The sequence below is a fragment of the Oppia nitens genome, unplaced genomic scaffold (genome assembly GCF_028296485.1).
Source record: "Oppia nitens isolate AA-2021 unplaced genomic scaffold, nextdenovo-longstitch-racon4-pilon3 scaffold13_pilon_pilon_pilon, whole genome shotgun sequence".
Taxonomy (NCBI): Eukaryota; Metazoa; Arthropoda; class Arachnida; order Sarcoptiformes; family Oppiidae; genus Oppia; species Oppia nitens.
Genome location: NW_026533192.1, coordinates 2,292,143 through 2,310,468, shown reverse-complemented (window position 1 = coordinate 2,310,468; position 18,326 = coordinate 2,292,143). Strand labels below are relative to the sequence as shown.

The window sequence follows — 18,326 nt, the reverse complement described above, 5'->3', positions numbered from 1 at the left end:
GCAATCAAATTACAGTATAGAACTACTGTATAATAATAATATAGAAATACAGTACAGTTTTATGATATATATGATGCGTATACTGTATTATATAACATGATTTGTTAAATATATATATATATATATAGTACTGTATATACAGTATAAACAAATACTGCAATTAGATGACAAAATTAAGGCAAATATAAATTGATAAACAATTGAAATAAAAATAAATTAATCTATAAATCTTGATAATCACTAATCAATGGACTGCATATCAAGTAATTCTTTAGTGGAAAGTTGGTTATTGAGTGTCCGGTAGGCTATGATAACGGCCTCATTGCAAACGACTCGTGCGCTTATCTTTCTTTCCAATAGGTATTCATAGAGACCCGACAAAAACAAATTGATTTGCTGTATAAAAAATATAATTATTTATTAGTTATCAATCAAAAAATTAATTATAAATAATTACATGACTCTTATTATTGGTATTCTTCTTGAATGTGCAATAAATAATAAAATCCCAAAAGTCGTCTTCAATATACTGTAAACTCTTTATTTTATCGATGATATCCGCAAAAGTGTTAGTATGCGGACCATAGAAATCCTTAGAACTGGCCATTCCTTTAGCTAATAGTATTAATAGTTCCAAAACAATGGGTTCTTTCCATTGGTTTTCTGTGAGATTACGAACCAAGTGATTGAAAGACTCGTCATATCGTTTACTTGTCCGCAATGACTGAGCCCTATCTAACATAGATTTGGTGTCTTGAGAGTCCTTTTTAGGTATTTTAAAGTTAAGTTCATTTAAATTGCTGTTATAAATGGAAAGTCCATTATCTTGTGATTTGAGTCCAATTTGTTTACTCGATATGTATTGATATGTCTGTGGCTTTCTTTGTGGTTCACATTTAGATTCAAATTCTTTCAATTTTGTAAATTTAGATCCATTTTTATCATTTGATGTCGATTTGTCGGATTCGCCATTTGTTTGATTATTAGTCTTCAAATATTTTTTACGATCTTTTCTGTCCAATTCATTGTCGATATCATCGTCACCTTTAAAGATATCAATCAATTCATATTTTCTCTTTTTGTTAATTTGAAAATCATTGGATTGTTTGATATCTTTGCGCTCTTTGTGTTCATCATTACTCTCATTATAATTATTGTCGAGTCGTTTACAAAGTCTATTGAGTTTATCGTCAGTTGTTTTTGAAAATCCCCGACTCTTCACATAAAGAGAGCATTTGTCGAGTTTTGAAGACTGACTGAGTTTAACAAATGGTAAGCGATGTCGTGAATCTGTCTTTTCTTTTATTATATTTTTATATTCTTTAAATCTTTTCTTTAAAATCATCACCAATTCATTTGATGTCTTAAATATTATTGGCATTTCAGACACATTTTTAGTAATCGTTTCGTCTATCGTAACAACTTTTGATTCGGTCATAGATTCAAAATCTTTTTTGGCCATCGCTTCGATGTCTGTTTTGGCCATCAGTTCGGTGTCTGTTTTKGCCATCAGTTCGGTGTCTGTTTTTGCCATCAGTTCGGTGTCTGTTTTGGTAATGTTTTGAGTTTCGGTCGTCTTTTCGATGAGACTGTCGTTTGACGATTCGGTCATTGATTCGGTCAAAGTGTCGGTTTCAGACATTTCCGTTTGTTTGTATGCATTGAGATAAGACACCGAACCGTTTAAAACAAGCTTTTCGGTGACAATAACCAACTCTTTGTCAAACAACATGTTATACAATRTGTGGCCAACTGTTGGTTGTATTCAATGCTTACAATTGGAGTTCAATTAATTGCCAAATCTATACAAATATCATATATTACTAAATATTTTCAAAAAATATACAAATGTTTAGACAGTTTGTCAATCAATGTATTGTTTAACTCCTTTAACACATTTTGTTAATACTTTTATATTATTTATTATTAATAGTAAAATACAGTTATTATTAAATTTTATAAACAATAGACTTATTTTATTATTATAAACATTTGTTTGGTCCGGTTATTATAATTTAAATAAATAAATTGATAAAACAATTAATATTAATATAACATATTTGAAAATATATGACTAATGGATGATTAATATATCAATTGTATAAATAGTTGTTTTAATTACAATTGAAAATACTATAAATTGGTTTAAAAAACTAGATATTAATTGACGGTTTGGACCAAATTAATAGTATAATTCACGTCTAATATACTGTATTACTGTAAATAATGTCATGAAATGAATGAATGAGTCGTTATTTATTTGATTAAATGGTTTAATAATTTGGAGTTTTATTACTATTATATGATTTGTTGACACTTTGAGTCGTGACGTGTATTACAAGTGTTGAGTGAAACGTATTTATAAATAAATTGCAATCAATTGATTGAATCAATTAGTCTATGATTTTTGGGCCACAATAAGCTCTACACTCATACACGTGGCAGTCATACACTACACTACACTACACTACCAGTACTCACTACAGTCACAATCTGTTCTCAATTTAAGTCAACCATTAGTCTAGCAGTTGGACCAAAGCTAAGAACATAGTCTTAAGCAATGGTGAGATCGCAGCGCATGAGAGTTGCCAACGAAAAGGCATCAAAAAATGTGGCCAACAGAGGGAATGTACCGAAGACAACGGTAAGTGATATTTATTGGTGACAACAGTGATAATAATGATACATATGGTATATATATATATATATATATAGAAGACTGCGGATGACAAGTATCCGGTGGGTCCGTGGATGTTAGCACTGTTTGTTTTCGTGGTCTGCGGTTCCGCCGTATTTCAAATCATTCAAAGCATCCGATTTGGTTAACAAATGGACACATGATTTCAATAACAACTAAAACAACAATAAATGCAATTCTCTAATAATTTTTATTTGTTTTATAATATAACCTTAAAAGTTGTCTTATTATTTGTAATGCAATTGAATTAATGCTATATTTTTCTGTACATTCCTTTTCAATTCAAATTTATCTTCTAATTGAATGAATTTTAATTAAAATTGTAAAATATTTTTATTGTAATTTTATATTTTTTGGTTTCACAACAAAATTAATATTTAATACAATGCCTGACTATTTTCATGAAAAAAATGTTGAGTATAAAAATTACACCAAATGTTATATAAATACAAATATGGGACTTAAAAAATCAAGTTATAAATAGATATAATGTTTATATAAATTATAACATTTCAATAAATAACTAAAAGAAATAATATGTATTTGAGTTGACAGTTGAGGTGATTGTGTGACCAATTAATTGAATGATTAAATATGACAAATGATTTGTTGAGTTAGTCATTCGTCTTCGGCCTCATCGGCTGATTCTCCTTCGTGTTGATCGTCAGCATCGGCTTCACCTATAAAAACAAATGCGTAATAAAGTTATGCAAACATATGGTTGTAGTAATCATGTGATACCATCTTCGTCGTGACCCCTCTTTCTCGCCCTATATTGTCTTCCGGGCGCTCTATTGACCGGTAAATCAAACTCATTGTGTTGAATAAGACTGGCTCTATAGCTCATCAATGGTTGCCATTCATCGTTATGAATGCCGGGTAAAGCATTTTTCACATACCGATCCAAATATGCGAGTCTGTTATATAGAAATACAACTTTTTACTAAACAATTTGCAAATAATTGTTGTTTAATATCATACACAGTCTTCTTATCATTTTTAATTAATTTGTTAGAGAATTCACTGATAATCTCTAGGAATGGAAGATTAGGTGGCGGTCCCAATGGATTCTCTGGATTTTCAATAGTATTAAATGTAAAATGAATGCCTTCTCGATGAATGGCTGCCACAGCATCCCTGTTCTTCATGTTATCCAAACCAAATGAAAGAGCAAAACGTTTGGCTAATTCTTTCAATGCTTGAAAGTTTTCGTCTTGTTTTGTGAATGCATTTGGATTGGTATGAGCTTCGGATCTGAGTTCTGTAAATACACTGATCAGTGCCGACGCCATAGTCTTAGCACAAATCACTTTATTTATTTCACGGGATTTGCCTAATGTTGTCTTAATTATATCTCCATATTGTCCATAAAACTATCAAAAATTAGTTAAAAATAATATTTTAATAAATATTAAAATACGGTAAATTTAATTGAATTTTGTTTAAATAACATACTCTAACGTAATGTTTTATAACACAAGCTGCATGTCTTCCGGGAATTATGTTATAAACAATTAATTTACAAAATGCTGATAAATAGTGACGCTTTTTGTGCAGAGACTCTAATCCACTGTTTGTTTTATTTGGATCTTCACTTTCATCTATTAAGACAAATAAACCAAAATATGATTAACAAAGCGATAGATAACAAAGCGATAATATTATACAAACCTTCTTCTTCTTCATCAACAAACACTTTTTGTTGAATAAAACTCTCGAGTTTTCTGATGAGATTAGCGTCGGGTTTATATACAAGATGTGAAACATTTGGCGAATCTTTTTCCAGTTGAGAGCAAAATATTATTAATAAATCACAAATTGAATTAAATGCCTATAAAATAATTAATAAAAATAATTACATTTAAAAGGTTAATAAAATCACTAAAAGTTACCTCTTCTTCGAGTTCGTCACTCTTATGGTTAAGTAATGAACGCATTTCTGTCATAAATGCAAACAACATGTTCTTAACATTTTGAATGTTATCCGTTTGAGATCGAGATTGTGTGAAAAGATAGAGTTCCCAAACGAGTCCAAAATAACAGCCCTGTATTGCATATTTGACTGCATTGTATGGCACATCATCGGGATCAGTGTTGGCAGTTTTGATCCACCGCTCAAACATATCATTCCAGAGATTCCAAGTCGTCAAGTCATGACATGAATAAAAAGTTGCAATTTTCTTCAGTTGCATTATTACCATAAGCTTCTCCTCATCGCTATTAGGGTTGAGCTGAAAGTTTTCAATGGATTCCTTGTATTTATTGCAAAGTGTGTCAATAGCTGTGCTCATCGATAGCCAAACATTCTTAGCGTACGGAAAGTTCTCATCGTTCAAGTATTCGTAAGTCTTGACCGCCGAGTCTAAGACATCTTTGTCCGAATGAATTTCAATTATTTGTGAAATGAGTCGCAAAAGTGTATCTAATTGTTGCGTTTGATTCGTGAAGTAACTCAATTCAAAGCACTGCGGAATTGTCAATAGATTGGCCATCTTTTCCGGATCTGTCTTATATTTGTTGATTAAAGCGGGCAATGTTTGAACAAAATGTTCAGAAATATGATTTTTATCGTCTTGTATTTGTTTCGTTTCCTTTGTCGTCAACTGACGCTTTTGTGGACCTCTTCCAATAGGTGTCTCAGCAGTGGCCGCTTGTTTCACACAACAAACCATTAACTCTATTAATGATGTTTCTTGTCGATCATCTAATGCTTCTTCATCAGGTCCGGCTTCTTCAAGAAGCAAATCAGTTATGCATTCCCAGTCTTTCATCATGGGATGACTTTCGATAAGACTGTCCACTAAGTAGGCTCCGTGTTCGTGAAGTTCACTTTCGATGTAAAACTGTATGAGATCTCTTATCAGTGGTGAGTGTGGCGATCGCTTTTTGCCTCTACGGCTGCGAAGATTAGCAGTGGCCTCTTCGTCCACTTGAAACAGTCGTTCATTGAGGAACTCTCCGGCCGCCTGGGCTACCGATCGATGAGTTGCATAAACTAATTCATAGACGTGTTCACAGTCTTTATCGCTAAGAATATCTCTGTGATGTTTATGTATATTAATTATGAGACGGACGGCTTGTACGGCAACTTCAAACTCCTTGTCCAAAGTCATGGCAACAATTCTGTCTTTAAACTTATTGGTAAATAATTCCATTTTACGAGTTATCTCTTCGCTTTCATAAAGTGGTAAAAGAGAGTGAAGACATTTGAGTCGTACGTCACCAACTTTATCGTGAAGAGTCCATCCAACATATTTAAGATACGAGTCATCGAGGAATATTCCAGGCAATCGTTTCATCCAAATTCCGATTTCGGTCATACAAATTGACCGAATCTCGGGTATTGTATCTCTGTATCGGTGAACAAATATTGATTTGAAGAGATAGCCTAACATTGTTTTAATGTCGTCATTATTTTCTTCGAGTTCTTGTCGTTTACTCATTAATAGATCTAATCGTTCTGACGGACGCTTAGGATTTGATGGTGTCTTTTGTCGTTCGGCTTCATATTGTCGCTGAGTGTTGTCTAAGTTAATACTTAATGTGAGCGCAACATCAACTAAAGCTGTCATCAATTTCATGGCTGCCAACGTTGCCGTGTGTCTGAATGCCCGAACTTGAGAGTCGGACAAACCAATCAATAATGATATAATACTTTCCATAAGAAATTGATCGTAAATTATAGAATATTGACACTGACGGACCAATGTATGTATAAATTCACAGAAATTGCTTCGAAACTTCTTCCACTGCGGACCAGTCATTACTAATGGATAATCAGCGCCTTCTTCATCAAACTCTTCCACCAAATGTCTGATAATCTGTCCGTTGTCTAGTGTTTCTCTCATCTGTCGTGTAATCTTTCCCTTACAACCAGAACTCCTAATAAAGAACTGCATTAACTCCAGAATGGCTGCATCCCTGTCCTGTCTGTATGACTCAATCCACTCGTCGACTACTGATTGAAGTGCCGATCGGCCGCCTCTCACGCTCTCAAATAAAGTATTACTGTCTTCAAGACTGCAATTAAGTGTCAAATCATCCGTTCTGTTTAATGAAGGTCTTCCACGACCGCCACCTCTGCCACGACCACCGCCTCTGCCACGTCCTCTACCTCTTCGCCGTCCATCTTCATCAGTGGCCACTGATGTATCATTTGAATCCTCTGTTCCCTGACTCGTATCCATTGATGGCATGTATTCAGTGTCCTGATGGGTGTATGACTGGTCAGCAAATGAAGTTTCATCTGTTTGATTGGTATACATCTGATTGTTTTCATATTGAAGACCAATCTCTTGGCCGTCAAGCGATTGGTTTGCTTTACGTCTTCCGCGCGGCATATCTAACATAATGACATGCATTGCAATGAATAAAGAAAGATTAAGACATTAATAGTGGACTTACTTGCGATGAATGTATTGATGGACACTATGAGTGGTAAATGTAATGATTGGATCAATCAATTGATATTTGAGAAGACATTCAAACAAAATGACAGTCACTCTGAGTTTGCGCACTCATTGCGCGCCAAACATAACCAATCAATTACTCATACATTTGGCGCAAATTTCAACACATTTGACAAACAATTAAATATAATATAAATATTTATTATAAAAATAAAGTAAATTAGTTAGAGTTGAAGCAAATTATAAAAGATTCATATATTTCCCTCTTTCTGGTAAATTCCCAACATATCTAATAAACTAATAATATTAACTAAATGTTGTAAATATAATAATTATTATTATAAAATATAGAATACAATTCAATTAATAATATACCGATATTTTTAATTTACGTTATATTCAAATATTATAATTTTGACATTTTATTAATTTTTTATTCAAATACAACACATTTTCGAGAAAATTCCCAAAACACGTATCTATTTATTTCGGTTGGCATGTTTTCGGGCGGACTTTCAATAGTCGCGCTCACTATTAGGAATGGTGTGTTTATTATCATTGGAAAGTGTATTTAAAAACCTTTCCAATGATATATATCACCCCTTTCTATATTTTTTATATTTAAAGTTATACCACTTTTAGTGGTAGTAGTAAATAGCCGAGATTTTATGCAATATACTGTATAAAGTATACAAAGTATACATGCTTTTTAAAAATTTTCAATATCACTACAGTTTTTCAGATATAGAACATCCCTGTCCCCACATCCCTGTCCCCACATCCCTGTCCCCACATCCCTGTCCCCACATCCCTGTCCCCACATCCCTGTCCCCACATCCCTGTCCCCACATCCCTGTCCCCACATCCCTGTCCCCACATCCCTGTCCCCACATCCCTGTCCCCACATCCCTGTCCCCACATCCCTGTCCCCACATCCCTGTCCCCACATCCCTGTCCCCACATCCCGGAGCTGCAATGTAAAAAATGTGCTAATGCTTTGACATCCGTTCCATGATTTCATAGTACCGAAAATTTTTATATATCTTTAACAGTTATATAACTTTAAAAGTTATTGTCAAAAAACCGTATCAAACCTTTTTGAAACCGATTTATATTAATTATTACTGTATTTAATATTAATTTATTTATTTTATTTACTGATATGTAAACTGTTCAGAAAAATTATATACTTGTGCTGTATATTGTTTACTTTCTTGAATTTTGTTCTGGCAATGCTATCTAACATTTATATAATAAATTATTTAATATATTTTTATCATTTTAATTATTAAAATTATATTATCGATAGAATATATATTTGAGATATTGGCTGAAAGCTATAGCTTTGTGTAAACAAATGAAAAAATAGTTTTAAAACTTTTATTATACACTTTTAAAAGCGAGAGACTGTTATGAGTAGAAAATAAAAATATATTTAATTGATTAAATATTTTACATTTTATATAAATATTATATAATTCAATAATTTGACAAAATCTAAGATTAATTATATATTCTTTTACTTATTTTATTTTTACAAATAGTAAAATGATTTCTAATGATTTGTATACTACAGTATAAAAGTTAATTAATGTATACTATATTACAGTATTGATAAAACATGCGTCGATTAACAAATTAATACCAATTTTACAAAAATTAATTGTTATTCAAATGCAAAGCAAATGTTCCCACTATTGATGACATCTGTAAACACTTAATGTTTAGCATTACGTCAACACATGTATAACACCTCAGCATTTGATAAACATTTGATGCAATCATTGGAAACATAAGACAACAGACAGTGAATGTGTGACTCAATTGTTGTGACTTTCAGTTAAGTTTTATAACAATAGGATATATAATATGATATTATATACAAATATAATATAAATAATTCACTTATTGGCCACATATTAGTGTTTTACCGAAAATGATACGAAACAGAGGTCAGCCTCGGGCGCCGTCTTTTGCCATACTTTTGCTAATTCATGAGTTATTCCGTACGGCCACTACTTATGGCATACCGACGGTTACATTGGCGACAATTGTCTCACAAGTACTCATTCATCTTCATATAATTCCGGTAAACCATTTGATGTCATTATTTTGTTGATATTTATTAGTTGTTATATCATTTGACAATAGCTTCCGATGTCCAGTGTTTGGGACGTTTGTCTCAGTTATGAATCGATAGTTCAACAAAAACAATACTTAAGACTATTATTAAGTCAATTAACACACGGAGATGATTGGCATCTCTATTATAATATGGTGTCATTCTTATGGAAGGGAAGAACTCTGGAGGTCAGACTTGGATCAGTTAGATTTGCCACAACTCTCATTGTTTTCACTATATCGACAGCCTTTACATATGTGTTAACTAATAGATTGATTGCTGATGTGATTGAAGATCACTCATATCTATATCATTGTTCAGTTGGCTTTTCAGGTAGTTTTGTATAGACTTTAATATTTAATAATATATATATAATTACCGATACTTTTAAATAATGCTATCATTTCATTATTATGTCAATATTACAGGAGTTATATTTGCATTAAAAGTTTTAACCACTCATTATAATGACAATAATATTTTGAATTATTTTGGATTTATACCGATTGCGGCCAAATATGCCGTTTGGGCCGAACTTTTCTTTATACAAATGGTTTCACCAAACGCTTCATTTGTTGGTCATTTGGCCGGAATTTTAGTCGGTTTTGCATATATTTATGGACCACTTTATTACATCATTGAATTGATAACAAGTAAGTGGTCTAAAATAATTATTAATTTTCTAATATAGATATTTATTTATTACTACTATTTATAAAATAATAATAACTGATATTATTAATGGTTTAATGTATTTATTTATAGATATATTTAATGCTTTAGTTGGAAATTCAAACACCAATTATCAAAGCTATGAAAGAAGAGGTTATTCTAACAATACTTCCCAAAGATATACAACAAGCGGAAGAAGTGGATACTCCAATCATACTGACAGTCAATCGACATTTCAATCTAATTACGCGACATATTCGCCGAGTGGTATGTCTGAAGAGGAACAATTAAGAAGAGCTTATGAAGAGAGTATCAATGATTATCGACAAACAACAACACAACCCACAGCACCTCCAGATCCAAATGAAGATAATTTTCCACAGCATTTAAATCCGGAACAATTGAGACAATTAAGATTAAGAAGATATCAAAATTAAATATATTTATCACTTTTTTAAAATAATTAAAAACTTATAAATTGTTACAAATTATTTTGATATTACCGGTTGTGTATAATATTATAAATTATATACAGTTATCATACATATTGTATAAATACAGGTAATTTATACCATAAGTTTAAATAATATTTTGAAAATATTTAGATATTAAATATGAAATTAATTTAAATCAAGTTTTATTGTTGCGGATCCTTTTAATGCCCAAATGGACACTCATTTTGTGGGCCTTCATATTAGATTTCTTGGCGAAACATTGGTCACAGACATCACATTTAAATGGTTTATGTTTTGTATGAACTAATTGGTGTTGCCATAGATGAGTCCGTGTGGAGCACTGGACTGAACATTGAGGCCAATCACACGCAAAATTTTTAACACCATTATGTGTCCTGCGGTGAGCCGGTAGTGAACACCGATTGTTTGTCCGATAGTCACAACCGATCCAATCGCATACAAATGGCTTTAAATTCATATGAGTTCTCTTATGAGTTATTAAAGCACTGGACTGTGTGTAACGTTTGCAACATTGAGGCCAATCACACACATGAGGCTTATTGCCGGAGTGGACATACATATGACGAGTCATATTAGTCGTGTATTGTGTCTCATATGAACATCCGGGCCATTGACACACTTTCATCTTCGTCTTATTATTCGTGTCTTTACATCGACTACTTGTTTGACACACATTATTATCGTTGTCTCCAATATCTTCATTGTCCACATTGTGGTCATTGTGACAATTGCTGGCAGTATTGTCATCATATTTGGCACACATTTGTTTAATTTGATAGTTGAGTCCAATGACAACCCTATCGTTATCGTCAACAATCAGTTCAAACTGTTTGCGTAAGTTTTGGTCATTTAATTGTGTGATTATTTCGCGAAACAATCGCTGATTTATCTGTAATGAAATCATAAATGATTTACATTTTTCCAGTGATTTATCTATCAATGAATTCATCATTTGTTCAAACAATTAATACTTGAATATCATATCAATTATTAGTTTAATTTATATAAAATATAATATTTTATAAAACTTGAAAAATGTTGTTAAAGTGAAACAAAACTTATTGTCATTTGAATAACACTTTCTCTATACAGTAGACTACAGTATAGGACCTATTAGTTGATTAATTTAAGTCATCTGTCATTTAAACAATTGTTAATTATTATACACTGTATAGTAGTTTAAATCAATGTTGATTTATTCAAATAAATATTCATATTATTTAATACTGTATTTAAATTGATACATATATTCATTATAATTAAATTTATATGTATTTCACTTTTTTGAGGACAATATTGAATATATGAAAAATAATACATAAACGATGTATTGTAGTATTAATAACTATACACTGTATACACTGTAGTGTAGTAATCAGTGTTGGCAGAGACAAAGTGTATGTATAATACAAAGCGTATTATACAGTATAATACAATGTAAATTACATGACAATTTTGGCTTACAAAAAAAAAATTTAGCGTCACCTAGTAACAAAAATACTAAAATTCACAAACAAACACGTGTTTTGTAATAATAATTATTATTTTATATTGAAAAAATTTGAAATTAGCTATTCAATTTAATTCTGGTATTGAAATATATTAATAAAATAATTAATATTAATTTTAATAGTTTTAGAAAACAACGATTCTAATAACGATATTGAAATTATGTAATAATAATAATAATTTTAATAAAAAATTAATATTTTAACATTGTTAATGTAATTTTTCTATTATTGTAAAATACATCCAGTACATTGTATTTTACTGTATTTTACAAAACCAAAATTGAAAACCTTGTATTTTTCCAACCCTGGTAGTAATACAGTACATGATATAGCCATATAGAAAATTCCCAAAAAAAAGAAAGATATTCCCAAATTAATTTCCATAAATATCCCAATTTCTGTATAATTTCTGGAATATTTTCTCAATTTAATTTTTAAAAAGTTAAATATAAAATATATATAAATTAATAAAACATTACAGTAATACAATAATTTTTACTTTTTTAGTTACAATAGTTTAACTAATACATGATAAATATTTAGTATTTAATAAAATTTCAAAATTATAATGTTAGTAATAAAGAAATTAATACTATTGTATTTATTTTTAAGCTTAAAAATTAAAAAATTATATAATAATTAAATTATAACAAAATTTACTATAAATATTACTTATATTACTAATATTTATTTTAGTATTTTAATCTTGATCATCTTGAAAGCATAATTTGTTTTGAATGATAAATTTACTATTTATTTTAAATAAACAAATAATGCACTTTCAGCTTTAACGACATATTTTTAATTAAAATTATGTTATATTTAAATGTAATTTATATAATTTTGTATTCAATATTTATATTTATTTATTTATATTAATATCATTCATATAAGCAATAAAATTGCAATAAAACATAGAAATTCTTTTGTTAATTTAATTTTGATTTTTAAAAAAATTTGGTGGAAATACTATAAATAAAATGTCAATTCTTGATCTAATAATTTGACAATTTGTTTGTTGTAAAATGTGTTTACTATCGCATTACTTAACACTAATTACATCATTCAGTTATTTCATGTATTCAATTAGCAATCAAAATAAATTATTAAAAATAAACTTTTTAAAAATTATAATTAAAGTTATAAATGTGTTTTAATATTAAATATGAAACATTTGGGACAAACATTATCCCAAACTTGTTTACCACAATCTTTATAATAGTCTAACATATTTTGCACTTCAATTGTATTGCATTTATCCAATAACTTGATATCAGTTTCAAAGTTGCAAATAATTATTTGCTTGAATTCTTTGATTCCGTAAAAATGTTGACAATTGAATACAATTATCGTATCGTCAGTGATGTCAATATCAATAGCATTATTATAATTGTTATTATTATTACTATTAATTAAGAAAGAGTTTGAATCATTTGGTGTTTTAAAATAAGTCAAAATTTTTTGCCACAATTTTTCTGCGGGAAATGCAATGTCTTCAATATCTGATGTAATGCTTTCGATGTCCGTCTGATACATATATAATTTATCGGGTCTTTTGGCAATAGTCTTGATAGTGAATTCAACCATTTCTAACATAAAATTTGATCTAAATTTATATAAAATATTTTGATTATATTTAAGATAATTGAAGAAAGAAATACCAAACATTGAATCGTTAATTTCATTTTTATAACTATTGTCAAAAAGTTTTTCGAGTAATTCAAAACTTAAATTATTTTGTTTCCAAAACTTTATAAAAACATCAAATATTTTGGTCATTATATTCAAGTTATCAATAGCTTTATAGACAAATAAGTTAAATAAAACGGTATAAAATTTGTTAATATTTATGTTATTATCTTTAAGAAATTGTAATTCAAGGGCTTGTAATTGTAAATCTAAAGCATTTGAAAAATCATTTTGTAATTCACAGACAAAAGCTGCCAATTGATAGGATTTAAAGCTTTTGAGACGATTCAGCAGTGAATTTAAATCTAAATCGTGTCTATAAAATGCTATTATATATGCAAGAAGTTGATTATCATATGTGGCAAACGTTTCACTGAATAAACAATTTATATTGTCATCAATTACTGAAAATCGAGTCGATGTCTTCATTGCATTAATATCCAGACTATAGTTAAGACTATCGCAATAGTTTTCAATATCATCTGATATATCAATTTCAATTGGCAACTGTTCTGCACTTCTATCCCCAGAAATAAAAGATAACAATCTTCTGGTAGCTTTCATTGGTATCCTTTTATTATAATCTTCAAGCAATTTCTCTCTAACCATATGTTGTTTTTTGGGACCAATTTGTGAATCGCTGTTATTTCCAAATCCCCAGAGTTTTCCTGATATGTCTAATGTTAATGAATAATCATAACCAGCGGCAATATCAGTGATATTTATATCACATAACGATTCAATTTTTGTGGGACTACTTAATTCCTTAACATTTATGAGACCTAACTGTCCATCTAATCCTCTCCCAAACGAATAAACACTTCCATCAGTAGTTAATAATAGAGAATGCATACCACCTGAAGATATTTTGATAACAGTTTCATTCAATTCTGAAATATCAACTTTTTGTGGCAATAAATGTTTAGAATAAATATCTGAATTTAAAATTTCTTTTCGTAAATTCATTGAACACTTTTTAAGACAATTTGCATCAATTTTCATAAGTTGAGGGTTTTTACCCCAAATATAAAGCGTTTGATTGTCACGACTTAGAGCTAGAGTATGAAAATATTTTGTGGATATTTGACTAATTGGTTCCTTTAAAAGTGAAATTTTTTGTGGTATATTATATTTAGAATTATTGCCGAGACCTAACTGTCCATATGAACCGTTACCAAATGAATAGACGTAACCATTGGAGTCAAGTGCTAAATAAAAAACCAAATAAAATCAAAAATGAATCTTAATATAAACTCAGGGTTAAGCAAGCTTTTCGATTCTATGATGGGAGAGGGCGGGGGGGGGGGGGGGAGACAAAATAAAATAAAAATCTTTTGAATGTATAGTTAGGGAGAAATGTATATTTTTCACAAAATTTTAAAATCAAGTAGAGTAAACATTTTCTAAATTTTTTTTGTGTTGGCAAAGAGTCTGGAGACCAAAATTCTAAAAGTCTTCACCCCTACCCCTACCCCTACTTTGTTTAACACTGTATAAAATATAACCTCTCATCTTAACAAACCTATTGTATGTGAAAATCCTCCAAATGCTTGTATAATTTGAATGTTATGAAAAAATTGAACCACTTTAGGTGTATATACATGACAAATATGACCTAAACCCAACTGTCCATGAATATTCCAGCCCCATGCCCACAATTTACCATTGCTTGTTATGGCCAATGAATGGTATTGTCCGCATTCTATTTTTACTATATCTTTGTTGACCAGTTCATCAATAATCAATGGATTTCTTGAAAAGACAACATCATTACCTACACCTAACTGTCCAAAACGTGACGACCCAAAAGAATATACTCCAAAATCGGTTAAAACAAGTGTGTGCTGAGACCCACATGATATTGATTTGACAGAAATGGCCAAAATATCTTTGAATAAATCCAAACGAGTTGGTCTGGAAATAATTTTATGAGGATTTATAAAATAATCACTTTGTATACCACAGCAACCAAATTGAGATTTTCCCCATAAATACAAACAACCATTTCTTATAAGTGCTGAATGAGAAACACCGGCACTTAAGTTAACACTTTCTATAGTCAATCGTTTTCTGTTTTTAGTAATAATTTCTTCAATAAATGGATCAATTGATATAAATTTATTATCAAAATTTAAATCTGTTTCGTTGTTTCGTAAAATAGTAAGAATAATAAAAATAAATACATTGAGAATATCCTTCTTTTCAATCATCTGCTCATCAATATCTTCAGAGTCCAGATATGTTTGTTTTAATTGAGTTAATGCTCTGTGGAGTAAAAGTTGTGTCGAAGACCGTCTCGGATCAAAAATCACCGCTAATTTAACTAAAAAAGACTGATCCAAATGTGGCAACAAGTTTACCACAAATCGTAAATATTTACCAATAAGTTTCTTGTGAAGTATCAGTGAGTATGTAATGGTTGATGAAGTAAAACAATTCAAATAATTTGTATTTTGGTTTGTATTAAACAAGACTTTGTAATTGCTATTTAAAATAGTTTCATAAAATTTTTGGTTTAATGATTTTGGCTGCAATTGTGAAGACATGAGTAAGTATTTGACTAAAAGTCCCGATTGTGACCTCAATTGTGCACAATATTGGGCCAAATCATAGAGACCTTCATCTATGAATAATTGTAATACAAAGCTCTCATCAAAATATAAGCAATTTTTCAGAAATACTTTCAATATTTCCATAAAGTCTTTGGCATCATTTGAAACAGATTTTTCAATCAATTGTTGAACCAAACAATTGACAGCAATATTAGCAAACTGTGTCCGCTCTGAATCAGTTAATTCAAACATTTTGGTAGAGAATAGATATTCAATATAATTGAATGTATGACTAAAATAGCCAAAAGACAACATATTTGCCACTCTTTTCTTATGACAAGTTTTGGCCAATTGATAGAAACGAGTCGCTAATGTAAACTCTTGTCTCTCAAGACATAAATCGGCGCTCATTTCATATAATTTTGACACATTTGGTATATTAAACATTAATCCAAATTTATTTGCGTTAACTATTAATAATCCTTCATTTTTTAAATTATTATTTGTGATAATTGAATGAAACATTTGATGTAAAGTTTGTTTTTGTTGACATTTATAAATACAATTAGTTGTTATTACAACAAATGAATCAAAGAGTTTGTAACAATTATTATCATTTGATTGAATATATTTAAAACAATTAATTATAATTTCGGATTCATTGAAATGAAAATTTTGAACAATAGGATTATGTTTCGTTAATTTCTTAAAATCTGAAAACTCACGCGATATGATCGCACAGTTGTCTTGAGAAAACACCATAAATAAGCGATCAGTTAAGACAATACCATCTATTGAATGATACGATTGCTTTGGTATCAAATGTTTGGCAAAAAATGCATTCAAATTGTAATCAAACTCTTTATTTAAATACAATTTGATGACGAGTTGGCCCAATGGTTCCGATTTAGGCAACACTTCAGATAAGTTCATAATTAATGAACTCTGATATAACAAAGTGGTTGACTTAAGTTGATTTGTGTCTTCATTATCATTGATAAAGTCAATCAAAGTTGACTTAAAATTCCAGCAATTGTTTGGTCCAATAGGTTCTCGTTCTTCAGAAGGAGTAATAAAACAATTAAAATAATGATTTTCTTGAGTCGACACATAAGTGTTGGCTTTATTTTTCAATGAATTTCTATTTCTGGACTCTTCGAGAATATGTCTAAATTGTGATCCGTTTTGACAGTAAATTATAAGACTCACTGAACTCATGTCGTCAATGATCTTAAACTCTTTGATTGAGTTCATTACAGAAGTACTGCCGACTTCTTGTTTTGTTTTAATATTAATGAAATAAATTTTCCCTAAATTATTGCCAACAATTGCTATTTGACTGAAGTCATCCAAAGATGTCCACCAAGTGATGACCGTTGGTTCGGATGCGTTGCAGCTTTCAATGACCACTACATCGTCTCGTAAGACATTATCGTCTAATTGTCGGTTAAGAAGTGTTTTAATATCAATAACAAAAATCATTGAATTGGCGAATATTATCACTAATTGACTATTATTTGGATTCAAAGCCATTGATCGCAGCTCTCCATTGGTCTCATTCAATGGTATTTGTCTTAAAACAATGTCTTTATTGTCAACATTATAATAAAAATCATTTTTTATATCATTTTTGTTGAGTCGACAGCAAATCAATTGATAATTATCACAATACAAGACTAGAGTCAATCCATCTCTATCTTCACCGCCAATACATTGTTTTATCTTCACTGATGATGGCATACGAAGAATGCCATCCAATGAATATATGTCATACATATTGTCTAATCAATTGATTCACACAAATGACTCAACAATTTAATCAAATATTTTTAGTTTCATTCAAATAAAACATTTCTTAAAAATCATTTAATAAAACATTTATTTAAATGTTATATAAATATCTAAATATTTATTAAAACATTTAAAACATATTTTTAATTATAAATTAGTGTAAATTAATTGTTATCTATATTTAGATCATAGTATGATATACTGTATTGTATTATCGCAATAAAGTATGCAAACAATTATTATCATAATATCAAACATTCAATTGCTATTAACTTTAATAATAATCTCAAAAATTATGGCACAAATTATGGTCTAAATAATAATAATATTTTTAAAAACATATGAATTAATAGATAAATTAAATGACATATTGTTGTCAAATAAGTCATGTATTAAAGTAAATGCA

At 29.8% G+C, this 18,326-nt stretch overlaps 5 protein-coding genes across 5 annotated transcripts; 1 reads left to right on the top strand and 4 right to left on the bottom strand.

Annotated features, from left to right (window-relative positions):
- Positions 1-203: 203 nt before the first annotated feature.
- On the bottom strand, positions 204-1,813 carry LOC128958619 (anaphase-promoting complex subunit 6-like). The gene is made up of 2 exons (XM_054304511.1): positions 458-1,813; positions 204-396 (listed from the first exon to the last, which is right to left on the bottom strand). Exons 1-2 carry the CDS (start codon positions 1,730-1,732, stop codon positions 241-243), a joined length of 1,431 nt encoding a protein of 476 aa, XP_054160486.1. The 5' UTR covers positions 1,733-1,813; the 3' UTR covers positions 204-240.
- Positions 1,814-2,959: 1,146 nt separating this feature from the next.
- LOC128960819 (cohesin subunit SA-1-like) lies at positions 2,960-7,243 on the bottom strand. Its single transcript, XM_054306958.1, has 7 exons — positions 7,103-7,243; positions 4,591-7,040; positions 4,370-4,529; positions 4,154-4,299; positions 3,680-4,071; positions 3,440-3,615; positions 2,960-3,378 (listed from the first exon to the last, which is right to left on the bottom strand). The coding sequence occupies exons 2-7, from the start codon at positions 7,036-7,038 to the stop codon at positions 3,317-3,319; spliced, it is 3,384 nt and encodes a 1,127-aa protein (XP_054162933.1). The 5' UTR covers positions 7,039-7,040; positions 7,103-7,243; the 3' UTR covers positions 2,960-3,316.
- A 1,569-nt stretch (positions 7,244-8,812) lies between these two features.
- On the top strand, positions 8,813-10,338 carry LOC128960667 (rhomboid-related protein 4-like). Its single transcript, XM_054306822.1, has 5 exons — positions 8,813-8,946; positions 9,031-9,196; positions 9,259-9,562; positions 9,658-9,882; positions 9,995-10,338. The coding sequence occupies exons 2-5, from the start codon at positions 9,044-9,046 to the stop codon at positions 10,336-10,338; spliced, it is 1,026 nt and encodes a 341-aa protein (XP_054162797.1). The 5' UTR covers positions 8,813-8,946; positions 9,031-9,043.
- A 193-nt stretch (positions 10,339-10,531) lies between these two features.
- On the bottom strand, positions 10,532-11,326 carry LOC128960663 (zinc finger protein 286A-like). Its single transcript, XM_054306808.1, has one exon. The coding sequence runs from the start codon at positions 11,324-11,326 to the stop codon at positions 10,532-10,534; it is 795 nt and encodes a 264-aa protein (XP_054162783.1).
- A 1,545-nt stretch (positions 11,327-12,871) lies between these two features.
- Positions 12,872-17,968, bottom strand: LOC128960654 (uncharacterized). Its single transcript, XM_054306795.1, has 6 exons — positions 16,768-17,968; positions 15,100-16,599; positions 13,824-14,785; positions 13,555-13,637; positions 13,074-13,494; positions 12,872-12,883 (listed from the first exon to the last, which is right to left on the bottom strand). The coding sequence occupies exons 1-6, from the start codon at positions 17,903-17,905 to the stop codon at positions 12,872-12,874; spliced, it is 4,116 nt and encodes a 1,371-aa protein (XP_054162770.1). The 5' UTR covers positions 17,906-17,968.
- Positions 17,969-18,326: the final 358 nt, after the last annotated feature.